The 19,776-nt window shown below is 36.0% G+C and overlaps 1 protein-coding gene across 8 annotated transcripts in view; it reads left to right on the forward strand.

Moving 5' to 3' along the window:
• The first annotated feature begins 8,811 nt into the window (after window positions 1–8,811).
• LOC106668773 (whirlin) overlaps window positions 8,812–19,776 on the forward strand; it is a 47,783-nt gene continuing 36,818 nt past the window's right edge. For 5 of the 8 annotated variants that reach the window (XM_014397841.2, XM_014397844.2, XM_014397845.2 and 2 more), the window contains exon 1: window positions 8,812–9,605. In XM_014397841.2, coding sequence (XP_014253327.1) covers window positions 9,535–9,605 — 71 coding nt within the window. In that variant the 5' untranslated portion in view covers window positions 8,812–9,534. Of the gene's footprint in view, window positions 9,606–14,190; window positions 14,205–19,776 lie in introns of those variants that run through there. The other 3 variants (XM_014397847.2, XM_014397848.2, XM_024224932.1) reach the window with 3 other exon arrangements.

Here is a 19,776-nt window from a genome sequence, read left to right on the forward strand (position 1 = left end):
CTATCTTTGATCCTACATAAAATCATCTGAGGGCCTTATCGACAGTGCTCTTAATACATGAACTGCCGATCCAGCCTTCCAAGTAAGATGGTATTTATTTATTTGTTTTTATAATAAATGTAATTTGAAATAATAGTGCAATAGCTGGAAATTCAAGTTTTGATTCAAATTCCTTTATAGTAGAACTAGAGAAACAATCAACTCTATTGTATTCATTTTATTTAATTTTATTATTAATTTGTTTAATTAATTGTATTGATTTGATATTCAGAAGTTTCAAACGGTTAAATTTTGTTTATGATTAGCAGATTGGACACACACAAAAGACATTTAAAGTTAGCATAGTAATTAACCTTTGAAAGCTTCAATGTTGTAATTTCAACTAAAGGTTAATAACAATACCGGGTTTTCATGCAGAACTTGACAGTGCAACCAAGTAGTGAAAGTGGTAAGAATCCAATCAAGTTATAAAGCCAAGGTGAGCTGATGCAATTTTAAAGTTAACTAGAATTCATTTTAATTTCTTAAAGATTTATGTTTGCAAGAATAAGATCTATTTGTTCAGCATGCTATTAGAATCATATATTGGCGGCAGTCTATTAGACCTGTCTCGTCAGTCAACAAAGTTACTGAGGCTTTATTATTAGTTTTCATCTACTTGCACACAATTTTTAAACGTCCGTAAATAAGTTCTTTCCTTGGCAGTAGCCGAGTGGTTAAAGCGTCAGACTCTGCGCTAGTTGATCCCATGGTTGTGGGTCCAATTCGATTTTTCTGACCCATAAAAACAGTGGCCAAATGAAAGTTCTCTAGGTCTCACAGACTGAATTCAAAAAATGGAATCAGGAAAGGAGTACAATAAGCTGTAAAGGGGAGTAGGTGGCCGCAACGGTTTAGGCGTTGGCATGGCACTCATCGCTGTAAGGTAAAGACCCGGGTCTGAATCCAGCGGCCCTGCATTATATACTTACAAATGGGCTTTTAAAAAAAATATATATATTGTGTATATGGAAAGACATTTATACATTTTTTAAATACATCATATTAAAATAATTTTAAAAACTTGTGTATTGATGGAAAATGACATGGTTTCAGGATTTATGTCCCATAATCAAACAAACAAATATGCATATTAATTTTTAAATAATTTTACAATACTACGTATTTAGATGGGGGGGGAGAGCTGAGTGGTTAGCATGATAACTCTCAGCTAGTAGACTTCACGATCGTGAGTTTGATTCCCACCATCACTCCTGGATTTCTTGTCTTCCTCCCCACAAAACATGCATACATCTTTGATTTCTCCTCTGGCTAATATGTAAGATCATAAAATCTTTAAAAACAAAAAAAAGTATTACAAATTTTTTTATCCAGTATTTCAAAATTTGACAATAAACAGTCACTGGCAAAATATACTCTTTTGGGTGAAAACATTCCTAATATCAAATTAATTGCTCGATATTGAGTAAATAACGATGAAGCACAGATAACATGGCTACAATAAAAAAAAGCGAATTCATAGTGTTTCATCTTTACCGTTTATAATATTTTATGATTTGCATATCAAACAATTGTAAGTGAGACAGCAATTTATGATGATCATTCAGGCAATTGTCTCATAAAAGAAATATTTATACTATTAATGGATTGTTCTTTCATGTTAGATAATTGTTAGGGTTTCCGCCTGATATAATGTACCTGCACCGAAGGGGGCTCAGAGTTAAAAATATTTTGAAAATAAAATACAACAACCTGGCAGTTCATTGTCCAAGAAAACCTACGCATCCAAGAATATATTTGAAAAAAAGTAAATCATAAAATGATATTAATTAATTAAATGCCCTATAAAAATTAAGTAAGAATATATGCTTGTCTTATGTAAAAAGTTATTTAGAACATAGACAGAAAATATGTATTTTGAAGATGTTATTCCTACCCAAAGTATTGACAATGGTGATTTATGATAATTTACTCATTTATGATAATTTTTTTTATCATTTGAAGCAATTTTAACTGTACATAACTATCAATTATACTATTAACTGATTTACTTGACTTTATTAGTAAAATTGTATTAATAAATAAAACTATTGTACTTAAAGTCTATCCAACAAATTGCATAGACTTTTTAGATTAGAGGATAATGTCAGTCATTTCATTTTCTAACATTTGAACCTAGGCGGGTTTTGTTACTTCACGTGCATTATTTTATTACTGGTTACATTTAGTTTGTAAATAATTTCAATGTGAAGTTTCACTTCATCCTAACTGTTTGTAAGGTCGAATAAAATGTCTATTTTCCCTGTTTATGTTGATTGTTTTGGATGGGAAAAAATGTTAGCCCAGCAAAAGACCTGTTGATGATTCAGTCGTGCTGAGATGTTATGTGGGGGGGGGGGGCAAAAACACCCAAGAATGCCGACTGGGGCAAATTTAAAATTAAGTATTAGGTCAGATTTTTTAATAACCGACAAGAGCTCCAGCGGATAAAATCACCATATTTTGCAGAGAAGAATTTCGCCTTCCATTTATAGAACTTATTGTTATCCCCATTAAGATGGTTATTTAAGAACAAAGAAATGTGGCAAATAAAATTCTTTTGAATAGTCGGCATCTTATTTGAGGACCTCCATTTCCAAACTTGTAGGTGCAGTTTTTTTACCTCGCATGAAAAATTTATTTTGGACATAAGTCGAGATATGGAAGGAACTAGGAGCCTTATTTGAAGTGCTGTCTCTGTCAGTCCTCATTCATATTTCCAACCTACTAAAATTAAAAAAAAAGGCCAAAAGTGGGAACAGCAACTTCTAAAATAGCAGTCTGGGTTATTCCTTTCAAAGAAAAACAAACCCCAACAATGTGGTATGCACCAAAGAAATTTTTAAAAAAACATCCTTGACAAAAATACCGGATTGACTGAATTGGAGTAAATTAATTAAATCATAATGGAAGCAATTAAGTTGTTTTACAGGGAATCAACGATCCAATTATTTTAAGTTCCTGAAACTATGCTCCTTTCATCTCTGTTGACATTGGAAATGTTTTTTCAAGGAAGAAATATTTTTTGAGCGATAAAAACTGTAGTTTTATAGAAACTAACTTTGAAATTTATATACAATACTTCTTGAACTTAACTAACCCTAATTATTTATTATTCAGAAATCGTGAGATGCGGTCTGGTGTGATGTAGGTTTCAGAAAAACATTTCATTTAGCGTGCCAACGTTTCGATCTTTATTGAGATCATTTTCATTTTCAAAGTGTTTGTTTTCTGTGTAATTGTGCCATTCTTGCATGTCGTGTTGAGAGCTCTGAAGATGATCTCAGTAAAGATAGAAACGTTGGCACGATAAAGAAAAATGTTTTTCTGAAACCTACATCACACCAGACCGCATCTCACAATTTCTGAATAATCATCGACTAACAGTCACTAATCACCACACATATCTAATTATTTATTTTGTATTATATTACTGGAATTTTTCTGTTCACATTCCTTTCAACATGAATACCTAAAGTACTAGACCTAAAAATGTCTGGTTAAAATGAAATTAGTTAAGTAGTTAGGTATTAGTCAGGTGATGTGTCTAACATTTATCCTGCATGCTTTAATATTTTTGATGCAAATTGTATGGCATATTTAAGGTCTTTTAGTGTATATAAAATTTTTATTTGAGTGTTGTTTTTTTTCCATATAAATTCGGGCTCTAGTAATATGGGAGAGAATATTGAGGGAAACCACTGGACCCCATCAATCTAGGAATCTTGATATAAAATTGAAAGAAAAGAATGAAGTAATATACATATAGGAGAAACTCAGTTATAGCAGGTTTCTTGACAAGTTCATCTGAAAATGATAGCAGGTTGGATTTTTTATTTCAATACAAAACAGAATACCCACCAAAACAGGAATTATACTACAAAAGAAATTCACTCCAGCAGAGGTCATGTCCTCTTGGGGTGTTTTCGAAAAAAGCCCATTCATAAGTATGCCGGGACCTTTAATGAACACCGTGTCAACTCCAACCGGTGTTGGTCAATGACACCCCCTAATGTTCCTTATTATTGATCATTAAAATTGTATTGAATAATACAATAAGATGTGGTTCCAAAAAGAAATTGTATTTTTTATTAACAAGTACTTCAAAGGGCAGATTCACTCAAAGAATGTTATATCAAGTTATGTCCTTTACTTTATGGTAGAGGCTATTTGTGTAAATATTACTACCAATAATTAGTGTAGAAGTACAAAAAGGTGAAATACGTTGATTCCCGTTTCCAACTCTGCTAATTAAATTCGAGTTTTCAAGAATAAGGAAGGTTTTATAAATATATTCGTTGCTATTCTTGGTAACAAAGGACCTCGTATTTTGCTGGGAATACAATATTAGTTTTTTAACATTTTATTTAATGGAAGTTAAACTGCAAGGATTTTGATAGGATGTAAATTAAGTGTCTTAAAATATACTAGTAATTCATCAATTAAACAGTTAATATATCAAGCAACCCACTGATTGGGAAATTCAACTTAGGTAGCATGCAAATGCATATGGAGAATGTTTTGCTTCATTGCTTGTAGAAAAATAATTAAAACTTTACCTATTATTGATATACTATTGAATGCATAGTGTATCATCTGACAATTTTAAAGATGTATAAATTTTACTCGATTTGTTATTATTTTTTTTTTTTTCAATGTATATGAATATTACTTGAGTTAATTATGAGTTATAAAAAAACTGATTATTTATTTGATATATTAATATAGCGTATATAATGATACAAACCTCAACCAAATTAATCACAAAAAGTGTTAATTAAATGTAAAAATATTGTAAATTATTGGAACATTAATATTTTTTAAAAATTAATTAATTAAAAATATATTAAAAATTATGTATTTAGACTATTTAGTATGTAGGCATTTATTTTTTATTTATTTATTTACTTTTTTTTCACTACGAGATTATATGAACCCTCAGGGTGCAGATGTTTAAAAAAAAAAAAGCCCATTTGTAAGTATGTTGGGTTTGAATGCAGGGGCGCTGGATGGATTCGAACCCAAGACCTTTGCCTTACGTGGTGTTGCGGCCATCGATGCCTTTTTTTCTGGAATGTTTAGCATTAATTTTAAGTTTTTAGTTGAAAATATGTTACAGCTTTGAAATTATTTGTAAGGACTCCGGTTGTAAAAACATATCGTTTAAAAGAGAGGAACTTGCAAGCTAGTTCCCGACCTATTTTCATATGATTTAATATAAAAACGACATTTAAATAATTTAATATAAAACCATAAAACAGTAAATAAACTTTTTCCAAAGTGAAAGACCCAACAGCAACAGCCTACAAATCCGATATAATTTATAAAATTAATTGTACGAACTGTCCAGCAACATGCATTGGAATTACATCGCAATATTTAGAAAAAAACGGAAAAAACAACACATCTATGGCTGTAAAACACCGAAAACCAATTCCACAGCATTGGCCACAAACCACTTTGAAAAACAACACAACTTTGATTTCGACAAAATACTAATAGTAAACAGGGGAAAAAACAAATACAAACGTAAATTTCTAGAAATGGTTTACATTAACAGAGACACACACCATTAATTACAGAACAGAAACATGCAAACTCAGCAGCTACGCCAACATCATAAAGCAAATAAACTATTAAACCTTATTTTTATATTTCCTTTTCCTTCGTTATCGTCCTTAATAATTAACTTCCTTTCCAACATTGAATGCCGAATCACAAATCCAATCCATAAAATCCCCATGCTCGACTTCCTTTGAGGTAAATAAAACCGCCTATGATCAATGAAAATTTCCCAGATTTACCGCGTCTCCCACCCAGTCACAATTATATAAAAACAACAGAATACAAATTCACGTTTCACAACACTTTCACACAAAACCAATATGAGACCACAAGAAGAGCACCACACTTTATATGAGTATGAAATACTTGATTCAAAATTTACATCTAATCTTAAATTGTATTTTTTCCAATCAACATATGTTTTGTAATTTTCCCAGGCCCTGAAGATGACCCGCATAAAGATCGAAACGTCCGCAAAAAATAAAAAGGTGTTTTTCTAAACTACCTCATTCTTGACCGCTCCTCACAACTTCAACAAACTATCCATAATAAATAACTTCCATTGAAATAGACGTACATAGAAAATCCACAACTACAGCAGATTCATCTCATCCATGGACCGCTGGATTCGATTGGCTCAAAGACTGTATGTTGAAACTTCCATTAACACCTGCTAATTACTAAAAGAATTACAAACAATTAAAACCTTGGCTAAAAAGGATGGATATCAAGAATATTTATTGATAGGTTGTTAGTAAAAATAATATATAAAACAAAATAACTTTATAGGAGCAACAATCGCACGTTTAAAATTGAGCGGCACTATAAACCAGCTTCTCATTCGAATGTCGTGTAGGCGGTGGATCGGTGGTTTAAAATTCATGTCGAAACGTATATGTAACTTCTGATGATGAGCGTTTAATGCTCGAAATCCGGTCGTTGTAATCAACAAATCTGTGATCAGAAAAGATCATTTGTAAAAAGTGACCTCTTTCTAGTGGACAACTGCCAAGCACGCCCTTCGGTCAATGGTCTTCAAGAGATTAAGTTAACTAACATTGACCATAAGAGAGAACCGAAGATCTCAATATTGGATGCTATCATAATACTAGAAAAGGCGTGACATTGTGTAAAACTTCTACCGTTTTGTATTGCTTCCGACATTCTGGATTCTGGATTCATTCCAGCTCTTAACTTTAAGACATTAGTGAAGAATTGCTGCAAGACTGGGCTCTAGATTCCTCAATCGAGCAGGGTGTTCTGCGATTTGAATACATTGACTTGAATCTTACAACTCATGGGAATGCAATGGATGAAGAAATTGATGCAGGAATAAATGCAGAAGTTTCCGGCAGGGAAAACGATGTTGTTGAGAATGCCAGTGAGGAATATAACACCTCCGTTTTTTGGCGGAAATCTGGGGCATTGATGTGTGTGGTAGAACACTTATGGAAAATAAAATTATGGGAAAAGATATTGAATTTTTTCGACAGTCAGGCTAGTCTTAGGTCATTCCAAAAAGATTTGTCAACCTCACGACTGGTGGAGGAAACTGTAGATCATATCAATAGAATATCTGCCAGGTTTGAGAACAAGGTAACCCTTATCTGGATACCAGCATATAAAGGACACCATGGCAATGAAAAGGCGGATGGCCTGGCCAAAGAAGGTTCTAATACTGCGTTTGTCGGGCCACAACCGGTATTACCTTACTCTATGAGCACAGCGAAAGAGAGTATTAATAATTGGGGCATGAAACAATTCTTTAGGGAGTAGAATTTATCCCCCGGACACAGGCAATCGAAAGAGTTTGTTAAGGCGATCAAACTAGCAGAATCGAAATGGCTATTCTCTATCTCAAGGAAGGGAATTAGGAGGCTGATAGGTAGTCTGACGGGCCACCGCCCACTGAGAAAACACCTCTCCGTAATGGGTATTCTAGATCTCTTTTGCCGTTTTTGCGAAATAAAAGAAGAAACGGGAAGGCACTACCTCGCAGTGTGATAGGTACGCTAGGTCTAGATTTGAAATCTTTGAAGGAGAGGACATCACCAAATCACTCCCCGAGATTAAATGGTCCAAAATCTTGGGGTTTGTGAACAGGTCCAAGAGATTTATGCAAGACACGTGAGCCGACCAAGTCCCGGACCTCTTAGGGATGGGGTACGAGTCAACCCGGGCATTTAACCCCTCGGGTCTTGGTCGCCCACCCTACATAAAATATACATATAATGCCAGTGAAGAACTTTCCGGAGCATTTTCTTTCCCAACTGATAAAGAAATGTTTACAGCAGTGAATATTGTCAAATTGTCAAGAACTTTTGGATTGCAATAATGATTTTGCAAAGGATTCGATTGGAAATATTGTCAAAAAACTTGTCACTATAACCGAAAATGCTTTTTATTTGCAAAAAAGTTAAACAAAGTGTATTACTGACTATTTTTTAGTAAACCAATAAATTTTGCTATGATCTAAGTACGTACATAATTTTGTTCGTTTTTTCCTATTTTATTACACAAAAATGTGATTATTATTTTTTCGGAAGTTTGTAAACATGCATAATAAATTTAATCTACGCGGATTAAATACATACTAGTTTAGTAGTGATTAATAGTAGCAGTAGAGCAGTTAGATTTAGTAGCAGTAGTAGATTTAGTATTAGATTAATAGTAGTAGCAGTAATATAATTAATAGTAGTATTAAAGGCATACTAGTAGGATACTAGCCGAAATTTTTTAATTTAAATAATGTTAGAGTAAATGTAAGGATCAGTATTTTGTTTGTTTGTGTATTTGTTCTTAAATCGTAAACATTATTTTCATTTCTATGTCCACAGGGGTTATGGACATGATATGTACATATTTGTAGTCACAGCATTTTAAAGTTATCTACCTGATGTAATAACTATAGTTATAATGACCAAGTTAGTTCTTAAGTTGCTTGGATGTCCGTATAACCGATTTCTACTAATATATTTAAACTAGTACTACCAGTTCTATTAGGTCTCGAAGAGTCTTTTCAACAAGCATAGTTTATGATATAGTTTTTCCGAGGAATAAGTTATCTTTAGACCGTCATTGTATTTTAAGTGGACACATTTTGTTATTTATAATAGTCCAGTGTTTTCTGTGTTTGAAATAAGCGGGTGGTAAGGTGAAGGCTTTGCGCCGGACTTCGATCGGAAGCCGTAGCAACGAGCAACATAATTAGGTCCGTGAGGCAACTCGCATGCGCCCCTTTCATTCTCAGTCCATTGCTCGGCATTCCGTGTTTTATTTTACATCTTGTGTACATCGAAGCTTTGTACGCAAGGCCTACTGCAAGATGACGAACAGTCCGCTAAGTATGTCTCGATTAACTGGCGTTTAAGGTCGAGAGGAGTAAGTAGACATCCAAACCCGTTGGCTCACTGTGTTTGTCCATTCACACGGCACCGGATTTGGTAGTCAGTAAATTAATTTGCCTTCACCCAATTGGCTTTTCTTTCGCTCCGATTGAACTTCCAAGCGGTTCCGACCCGATCGAGGCGAGAGGTTTTCCGGGCGGGGAGTCATGGAAGAAATAGGATAACGTCCCTTTAAAATTCCGTGACCTGGCAAAAAATCAATATTTGCATTCGAGGAAATGACGGGGATCTTTCTCATCTGGACAGGCCGTAAGAAGCAGACGAGATAAGTCCCTTAGAGACTGAGACGTTTTTAGGACAGACCCGCGTGTTATTGGGGTCAATCAATAAATGTCTGAGCCGGAATAAACAATATTCCTCCTTGTGGCAAAACTCGGGAAACACGGGGGGCGAAGTGAGACGACTGTTTTGACGGGGCTGAGGATAGGGAGACCTTGTCGCACGTTCCGGGGATGGAAGGCCTCCTTCCGGAAGGGAGTAGAAGTCTCGTCGTCCCTCTCCGCCCGCAGCAAGTCGCCTGAAGATGTTCGAAGAAGACATCCGATGGACCAGGGGACCCGGAAGCACCGGGGGTTCCCTCTGCCACAGGCCGAGGTGAGTTCTCGACAAAACTTGAGAATGTTTTGATTCCCTTTCACCCATTCAACATCAAGTTTTAAACAATTACAGATCAACATTTATTTGACTTTGCTCACATATTTTCTACCACTCACAATGCCAACTTTTTTTTAGCGAGTTCATACTCCTTCTAAATATATGTTGGAAAGTAAAAGTTTTTTCTCCAAAAGCATACAAAAATATATTTTTTAAATTAAATTTTGCGAACTATACTTTCTTAAGAGAAAAAAACTTAAACAGACTTCTAATTTTGTTTCAATTTATTAAAATTTTCCATAAAGTTCATCTTTTACTTTTCGAACGTATTAACAGATTACTTTACACCAATTTCAAAATATATGTACACAATATATTTATAGAACAATGTAATATCTACTAAGAACTATTACACACTAAAAAAAAGTTAAAAATGAACGCTTTCTTTCTTCTTTTTTTGATTTTCTTACGGAACTTCGCATTTGATCACAATCAAATTGCATAGTTTTAAATTTGGCATGTATTTTTGAGTCCATGGTAAAATCAGTTTTCAACTTAGATTTCTCGTTTTACCATAAGCGATTTACTTCAGCAAAAGCCGTTGTTTTGAATATTCGCGCATGGCTGCTCTCTTAATCATTGATCATGTTACACTGATGATTGCATAGGAATCAACTTTTTCCTAATCGTCCATAATTCTCTGACACAGGCTGACATGACGTGACGCGACTGTAGACATCAATCTAGTTTAATTAAAATAAGGAACATAAAAATGAAGGAAAAAAATTTGGTTTAATGTTTGTCCTATTTAAATGTTTCATATTTGGTTTTATTCTGTAATTATAGTGTGCTTGTATTGAGAAAAGTGTACAAGAAGACTTTGAAAATATGTGTACTTTCTTAAAATAAAGCAATCTATAGACGATTTTATATTTTTTACTGTAGTACAATAATTTATTGGTATTTTTTGTTAAAAAAACCTCTCTTTATTAAATAATTTAGATTATAGTTTTGCTTGTACGACAATTATCAACAAACGTATTGCTGGTAGGATACTTTTTTTGCATGTTTGAGTAGTAATAAAAACATGTTTGTTAGATTCAATGTAACACATTTGTTGAAACAGTTGCAGGTCCGCAAATTCTCATGTTTGAAGAAAGTTTAAAAAATTGACGTTTTTGTTTTGTGTTGGTTATGGGGAAACTTGAAACATTTAATGTAATATTCGGCTTTCGAACCCATCATTCCACTACTCATCAACTTCGAGGTTGACTCACGGGCACTTACTTTTGGCCAAAGCGCGCATATGTGTCCGGTATGCAGAGAAAAGTTGTGCGATGTGTCCCACCTAGTTGAAGGGTGGATAATTGGAGGAATTTTGAAGAAAACACGGTTTTTATTGCATATTATATTGATAGTTTACCCTACCGTCTGCTGAGAGTGAATGTATTTATTGGTGTGAAAGCGCTGATGGCGGGATACTGAGTACCCTGACGACCCTCAGTTAGGCTAGTTACATATTATGTGAAAAGGGTGATGGAGAAATATCGAGTACTTCATCACACTAACTGAGTCAATGGTATGTAAATAAATAAGAACGTATTTATGAGTGAGTGAGAGTGTGAATGGATTAGGAACTACTAGCGTTTGGGACTAGAATGACCTAGCTGTTGGTACCCCCTGGAGCCCAACTTCGGCAGCCGGACGTATAAGAAAGACATCCGACCCCGGACCGCCAACACCCGGGGGTGATTTTCTAGGCCTACTGGTGATTTATTGTAAAAATCGAAAAAACTTTAGGGATCCAAAAATCGACAAATTTAAATTCAAACAAAAATGTTTATTTAGGAGTCTCTGGAGGTGCTAAAATGAAATTTCATATTAGCTTCCCGAAAAAAATTAAAGCAGAGGTAAAGGTGAGCAGAGAAGCTTTCACGAAGCCAAGAGCACTGTTGATAGGTGGCCCTCACAGGATCTGAGTCGTTGAAGAAGGTTCATCATTACCCGATTAAGAGTAAGCCATACGAGATTGACACAAGGAAACTTACTAATGCGGCAAAGCCCGAGTATGTGTCCTGTATGCAGAGAAAAGTTGTGCGATGTGTCCCACCTTATTGAAGAGAACTCCTTGGCTCTATATAGAGTACGTGTAGGTAGGATGGCCCCCATATCTTCATCCCGTATTCCGATTGAAAGAAACAGACTGGGTTTTATTGTACAATGTAATGATAGTGCCCCTAGCGTGTGTTGAGAGTGAATGTATTTATCAGTGTGAATGAGTAGTGTGAGAGGGTAAATGATGGTAGGACGGAAGGCATGAAGGGCATGTAGCCCCTGCCCGTCGAGGTCGTGGACTTTTACATAATATGTTGTTTGATGTACATAGTTTTTATCCTCGTCATCCATAGAGAAAACATCAGAAAAGGATAAAAAAGAATGCTTCTCTCTCCTCCCGGAGCAGCTGTTCGTGGTGCCGGGGTTGTTCGTTCGTCCTCGTTTTTCTTTTCTGTTCTGCTGGTGTCGCCATTCCACCGAGGGACATGGGTAAAGGGTGATGAGGAATAGTGAATACTCCACCACCTTAATTGAACAGGTAGTATGTAAATAAGAAAGAATGTATTTAAGAATCAGTTAGAGTGTGAATGAATCTGCTAGGTGATGAATTGACCGACGTCTGACCCTTGAGTGCCAACACCCGAGGTGGTGATTCTCGAGGCCTGTCTAACTGAGTGAATGGTAAATAGGAAATAATATATTTAAGAGTGAGAGTGTGAATGGGTTTGGATCTAGCAACTGCATGTGTTGGGTGCTGAAATGACCTAACTGTTAACAGTACCCGTAGCCCAACCTCGGTGGCTGGAGGAACAAATCCGAGGTTTGACCACAGACTGCCTACAACCGCGGTGGGTGATACTCGAGTGCTGCCGGTAATTTATTGCAAATTACAAAAGTTGAAATTGCCGGCGGACTGCGAGAATTGGTAAGCTCAACTCTCTGCACGCGTGAATGAATGCACATGCATGTGCAGATTTGAGCTTGTATAAATTAATAATGAGTAATACTTACTAGGCATAGAATATATATTGTAACATAAAATAATGTTGAATCGATTAAAAAAAAAACACTAAATTATCTGCAATAAACTCGTGGGGTCTCATATTCCAAAATACGTTTTGTATTGATAAGGTAAGAATTTACTCACGGTTTCTTGTTTGTTTGCACTTGTTATGTCATTTTTAGGATTTGTCAGTACTGTACATTATTAGAAAATGATAATACTGTTTAACAATTATTACATTTTATTTTAATAGAGAATCGTTCCCTTGAACACAGGCCTTTGAAGGCTTAAATAAAGTTAATTAATGGGTCCTGGGTCATTAGCGACGGAAACAAGACCAGCCTTTTTGCAACCCATTTAAAACTTAACAATTTTATACCTCATCCTCATATAAACTGTGCAAAACATGAACATGCTTTCCCGTTTACTCGGTCGTCCTAAAAAGGACAATGAGGATCTTTAACGACCGCACCTAGCCTATTCAACCTTATCGGACATTTTGATTCTCAAGTTGTGAGCTGACGCACCTCCACATACGACAGAAGGGTGTTACTGCCGCAGAATTGGTGTAGAGGAGGTCAGCTCCGAAGGCCCAAGACTACCTCGCTCCCTGCTTGCCCATTCCGAGTGGTCGGGTCTGCATTATGCATCAGACCGTATGCCGCGCGCATAGGGCTACCTAAGCCGGAATACATCAGGCTGGTCTCCCGCGCACTTCCTAGACAAAGAGGGCCATTCTATGTCCCAGAGTATTGGGGCTTCTCTAGCGTAGAAACTACCGGATCCGCTCCGGCCGCGGTTTTGTTTAAAGTGGAATTGCTAACCACCCCCTAGAGGAGACCGTATACGGTAAAAGCCTCCAATCGAGCTCAGCCTACAGCTACGTGCAAAGCATACTCGAGCAACCGATTCACTACCCGTTCCCATCCGCCACTACTCACGCATTCGAGGGATTTTTTAGCATAATCATAGCGTCCTCAACGCTTATACACTGCCGACCGATCCGCCGTATCCTGTGAGGCCGGGTGTATAACGGTGGTCAGACGCAAGTTTCGTGCGAAGGTCACAGGTAGAAGACAGTCTCTTCTCTAAGTTCCCGCCAGGGGCGTCACCACGTACCACTACGAATCCATTCCCAGTTAACAGGGGCTGGATTTTGGAACATTTCTGTTACCCCGTAGTACAGTACCCTCCCCCGTCTATGCAGACAGGATCTTGTACACTAACCCTCGTGTGCCTCTGATAAGGCACCCGCCGCCCATGCCAACCCGAGGCCGGCACGAGTACAGCTTGTGCTTTAGAGAGGTTGCCACACCCTCTGGGGTGCACCATTATTTTGTGCCCGGACACCCACCATGTAACCAAGAGTTGGGAGGGGTCACACCTGAAAGAACCTGGATTGAGAGAGGGACGCGGATGAGGACACGAGGTGCCCCTTTTCAGTGGCCCGAGCCTTAACCACATTACACCACCCGTCGTCGCTGTAGTTCCACATTGAGTGGGCTACAACTCCCTGGGAGGATACAAAACATGAACAGCAAGTAAGTTGAATATCTCACTTCCTCTTTATCCTCCTATTAAACCTTTAAAGCCATCTGAAATAAAGTTCTATATTCATAACTCGCCAAGTAATAAAAATCTCCGGACACGATCTTATAATTCCCATAAGGCCATAGTTTTTTTTACATTATCATTTACAATTCCATACTATTCTCCGAATCGTACGAACCTCTCACTTTCCCTTACTAGCCTCCACTCTCATGCCTAAACCCCACAAACCTCCCAGTCACATATCCTCTTACAGTCTTATCAGCCTTCTCTTAGTAATGTCCAAAATATTTGAAAGACTCCTTTTGAAATGCTTAATACCCATCCTAGATTTACATAATTTCATTCCTTCATACCAATTTGGTCTCCACTCTTGTCATTCCACGATTCAGCAATGTTTCAGGATTGTTGATCTATTTCCTCTGCTTTATAGAACAGAGGGTAGTGCTAGGGTGCGTTCTAAGACATGTTCCAAGTTTTTGACAGGTACTAGCAAAATACAATTCTGTTGTAATGTTCATTTCAAATTAAAACAATTTCTACCCTCTCCTTATTACCAAATACTAAAATCCTCTTTAACTGGAGTCCGATATTATTCCCCATCCATATACAATTTATACTGTTGACCTGCCGATGCATTCCTAGGCCATCCTTATAACCTTCACGGACGATACCGATATTTTATCTCCTAACTTCAATCCTACCCGAGCCACCTCCAATATCCAGGAGCATCTCGAGCTACCGAAGAATAGTTTAAAACGTGGAAGGTGAAACTGAACTATACGTTAACAGTAATGCACTACCGACATCAGCACAAATAAAATACTTAGGGTTGTACATAAACCGTAGACTTGCGTGGTATCCTCACATAAGTCTCAAGAGGCAGACTAAATATACGAATTGGACATATAAACTGTATAAAGACTTATAGGTACGAAATTAGACATGACGATAAAGAACAAACTAACTTTGTACAAAATATTATTTCGACCGATTTGGACTTGCGGAGCCGAACATCTAACAACCAACAAATCTAGGCATTCCAAACCTCACAAAATTATCCAATGTCTTTTGTGTGTCTCCAACATTACTATCCACAATGACCTTAGTCAAAGAATTGATCCTGTTACCGCTTCCTCAAGTTTCACACCAATCATTCAACCCATCCCGACCCTACTGCTTAAGCCCTCACCACTACTTCCCTCCACAAGAACCATCCACGTCGCCTGAAATGACGATGGTTCCGAGCTTTCCTAATCCGATAACAAACAGCGTGCTGGCATTGGCTGGCTTCTTCTAACACTTATCCTTTGGGTCCAATACTGACCGTAGTATTAGTGTTTTCCTCAGGATTTTAAACGGTTAAGAACAACTTGTAATGTGTATATGACCAAATTTCGGCTACAGTGGTGACAACTGATTTCACAAATTCATAAGTACAACGCTTAGGTTCGCATCTTCCCAACCTCAACTAATAGTTGATTTGACCGAGTAAAATATTTTTAACTTTCAATTAATTAAGGTTTTTAGTTAGGATAAAAAAGTCAGTGTCACGAGCGGGATTCGTACCCACGATCTTCGGCTAGATACAACGCTACTCTACTACTTGAGCTATCGTGACTTCGACCTACTCGGACACTAAGTTTCCATCTCAACCCCACCTTTAAATTTTGCCATTTTTCGAATCCCGTTCGTGACACTGACTTTTTTATCTCAACTAAAAACCTTAATTAATTGAAAGATATTAATTGGTCAAGCAGTCCACGAAAACTAGTGAATTTGAAATTTTTAAACCAATTCCTTCCTTTTGGTTGGAAAGAACAACACAAAATATTGTATTTGTGTTAGAAGAACTTTGAGAGGATTATTAGCATAGGACCAAGAGGTACTAAATTTCTTCTTAATTATGAAACATTACCTACCTTAAAAAAACATCTTACCAGGAAGTTGGGGTGAAATAATAAAATATTTATGAGCTGTGGCTCCACCTAGGATGGAAGGGATAATTTTGATTAACAACCCTTTTAGCTTCTTTAATAAAACCATTATGTTATTAATGAATGTAATATCATTTCTAACAAAATAACCACGAACCTAACTGGACTATACTTAAGCATAAATAATAGTCCTGAATAGATGTAATTTTGATTAATTTTACATAATCGTCTGCCTTTGTTCAGAAATTAATTCGATATTTTAATCTAAAGAAACATCCATTTCAAGGTCTATATATGTAAAGGAAGTCGAACGCAAATTCGACGATTCATGGTGATAATGATTATTCGCAAATCGTGAGATGTGGTCTGGTGTGACGTAGGTTTCAAAAAAACACTTTGAGTGAGTAGAAATACTTTGATTGAATATAATTTTTTTTCATTGTATAAATTCACTTTTTTTCCACACCCTACATGTATTTGTTAAATTTAAACAATATTTGTAAATCCCACGCCCTGAAGATGGTCTCAATAAAGGTCGAAACGTTGGAACGATAAAGAAAATGTTTTTCTGAAACCTACGTCACACCAGACCGCATCTCACGATTTCCGAATAATCATCGACTAACGGTCACTAATCATCACACATGATGATAATCCTAAGCATAGATAAGTGTGATCTATGTGTAGTCGGGCAGAATGTTCAAATCTTTTGTATCTATATTGCTTGCACACCAAGGAGCATCTGTGATATCGCATAAGTTTACATAATACACATTTTGCGTATCACATCACACGACTGAAAGATTTTCAACAAAAGCTTTTAAAACATCTCATAGTAAGATATTCAAAACGGAAAAATTTCCTAACTTAAATAAGAACATGATTGATGATTGACGAGATAAATAACAATTAATATAAATATCTTTACAAAAAATAAATACATTTGTATTACAAATCTTCCTTATAAGTGCCAAACCTTTAATTCCAATTTGTTTATAAAAACACCCAACAGCAGGATCAGAATGTTAATAAATTCTCTACTTTACATCTTTACCTCAGGAAAATTCTGTTCTTTAGGAAATCTTAAAAGAGGTTAAGATCGGCTAACCAAACAGCTATTAAAGCATTAGCATGTAAAGAATCACATCAAAATTAGTCAGTGAATACATCTAAAATCTCCAAAACCGGGAAACACAACAGCCTGATGATATCTTTGGTACCAGGACACAAAGGAATGTTAGGTAACGATAAAACATACCGTTGGCCAGAGGAGGGTCTGCAAGACCATACAAAGGCCCTAAGTCTATTCTTGTGTCGACAAAAAAAAACAACATAGAATTCTCCATCAAAGAATGGATACAAAAAAGGCAAGAGGAGAAATGGATAAACTCTCGGAGTGCTAGACACAGTAAGCTTATGTCCTCAACAAGACTGGCAAAAAACGTACAGAGAGGGCTCAACTAAGAGGAGTGATCGGACTATAGGGAGTGTTATAGAGTTAAATGTCAATACTGCCATGGTGGATTCACTAACTAAAGCGTAGTTCAGTGCCACCAGAACGAGGTTTATCTTGACGCTTTCCTGAGATATTAACATTTTTGTGATTTTAGTATAAAATCAGATTTTTTCACATAAAATTGTAATTTCTCAACTTTAGCGGCATTAAAACACAAATCTCATCTTTGTTTTGCAAACTACATTAAATTTTCCACAAGTTAAGAACATTTTCGTTGAAAAATTCGCGCTACAATACACAGTAGCCGCTCAAAGTATAACCAATAGCAAAACCCATGTTTATTTATTTTTTAATTTTTTTTAATGCTCAATTGTGGCTCGTTAAATGACTTTTCTATCAAAATTTTCGGAAATTTAACAAAAGTTGCCTTATTTTACATGTATTCTAAGGACCTTTTTTAGAACGTTTCTTAGTGAAATTTTAGTATGATTTTAGATAGATTTTAGTATGAAATCAGATTTTTCACACAAAATCGTAATTTCTCAACTTTAGCGGCATTAAAATGCAAATCTGACCTTTATTGCGCAAAATAAACTGTAGCCACTCAAAGAATAACAAATGGCAAAACCCATGTTTTTTGGAAATACTCAATTTTGGCTCGTTCAATGACTTAACCATCCATATTTTCGGGGATTTCGCCAAAGTTGATTTTTTTAAAGGAGTGCAGCAACACAAGAACATCGTACATGAGTTGATGCTCTCCTCTAGTTCGATAACATGTTTTTCAACCTTGCAAAGGAGATTTCACTAAGAAAAGTTCTAAAAAAGGTAAAAGTGAGTATGTCCTTGGCATACTTATAAAAAAATCAACTTTGGCGAAATCCCCGAAAATATGGATGGTTAAGTCATTGAACGAGCCAAAATTGAGTATTTCCAAAAAACATGGGTTTTGCCATTTGTTATTCTTTGAGTGCCTACAGTGTGTTTGGCGCAATAAAGGTCAGATTTGCATTTTAATAATTTCATACAAAAATCTCAGTCACAATAGAAGCCGCGTTGTTGTGGTACTGAACTACATTTTATTTAATGAATCCACCATGGCAGTATTGACATTTAACCCTGTAACACCCTGTATACTAATCCAAGGAAAGTACAAGCCAGAAGGCTGCAGTGCTTGGGGAACAAAAAAAAAACCCTCGACTACCTAGTATCTACATCATCACCAGCATCAGGAAAATTCATTCTTCAGGTTCTTACATTAAAACGGTTGTTTTTTCTTAAATTTCTTTTCAAAACATTGATAATGAATTAATTAAGTATTACGCTTAACCAGTAGATTATGTCCGTAAAATTTAAAAATCTAAAAGTTTTGTATTTTTTGATATTTTAGGCCGAATTTAAGGAGGCTTGTAAATACATACCATATATGTATTTATATTTTTTTTCGTTTCGGCAATTTGGTCCCATAGTCAGGCATAAATTATAAAAACTGCCACAAGTCAATAAGTATCCCATAAAATTATCGAAACGTCGATAGAGGTTTAAAACAAAGGTCAATAAAATAGGAAAACTCATCAACTCATCTGGGCAAGTACAAAAGTTTTGTCCGTTAGCGCAACTCGGAAAAAGGTAGAAACCAAAAATGAAAACAGATAAAACATATAACATAACAGATCTATCAACTCTGATAAAAAGTTTATATTTTTATCTGCACGTCCGTTTCGTAAATATCACTTAGATAGTTTTAGTGCGTTATTTATGTTCACAAATAGAATTATTTAGCATGATAGCACTTTCGTTTGAATTAACATAACAATTGCTTAGTTTGCGTTTTCCTATAACCTCCTTCATAATCGGAACATTTTGTATAATGATTCCAAAAATATATTACTGCCAAATTATACAATTGATTGAAAATGTGTTCAAATATTAATAAGAGAAATAGGGAAATTTTTTATACGTAGAAACATCTACTACGTTAAGTGTTCAGAGTCAAATCGCCTGTGATTAACGAGTTGGAGCAGTGAGTGGAAGTTCCTGGAGCTATAATTCCTCTCTTATCGAACAAAGCTCCGCTGGAGTGAGAGACGCTTCAAAGGGCCAAAAGGCCTCTGCTCACCGGCCCGCGATAACCTCCAATTCAAACTGTTCTTGCAACAGTAAAAGATTATG

This window comes from Cimex lectularius, unplaced genomic scaffold (genome assembly GCF_000648675.2).
Source record: "Cimex lectularius strain Harlan isolate CLEC.00 unplaced genomic scaffold, Clec_2.1 scaffold25, whole genome shotgun sequence".
Taxonomy (NCBI): Eukaryota; Metazoa; Arthropoda; class Insecta; order Hemiptera; family Cimicidae; genus Cimex; species Cimex lectularius.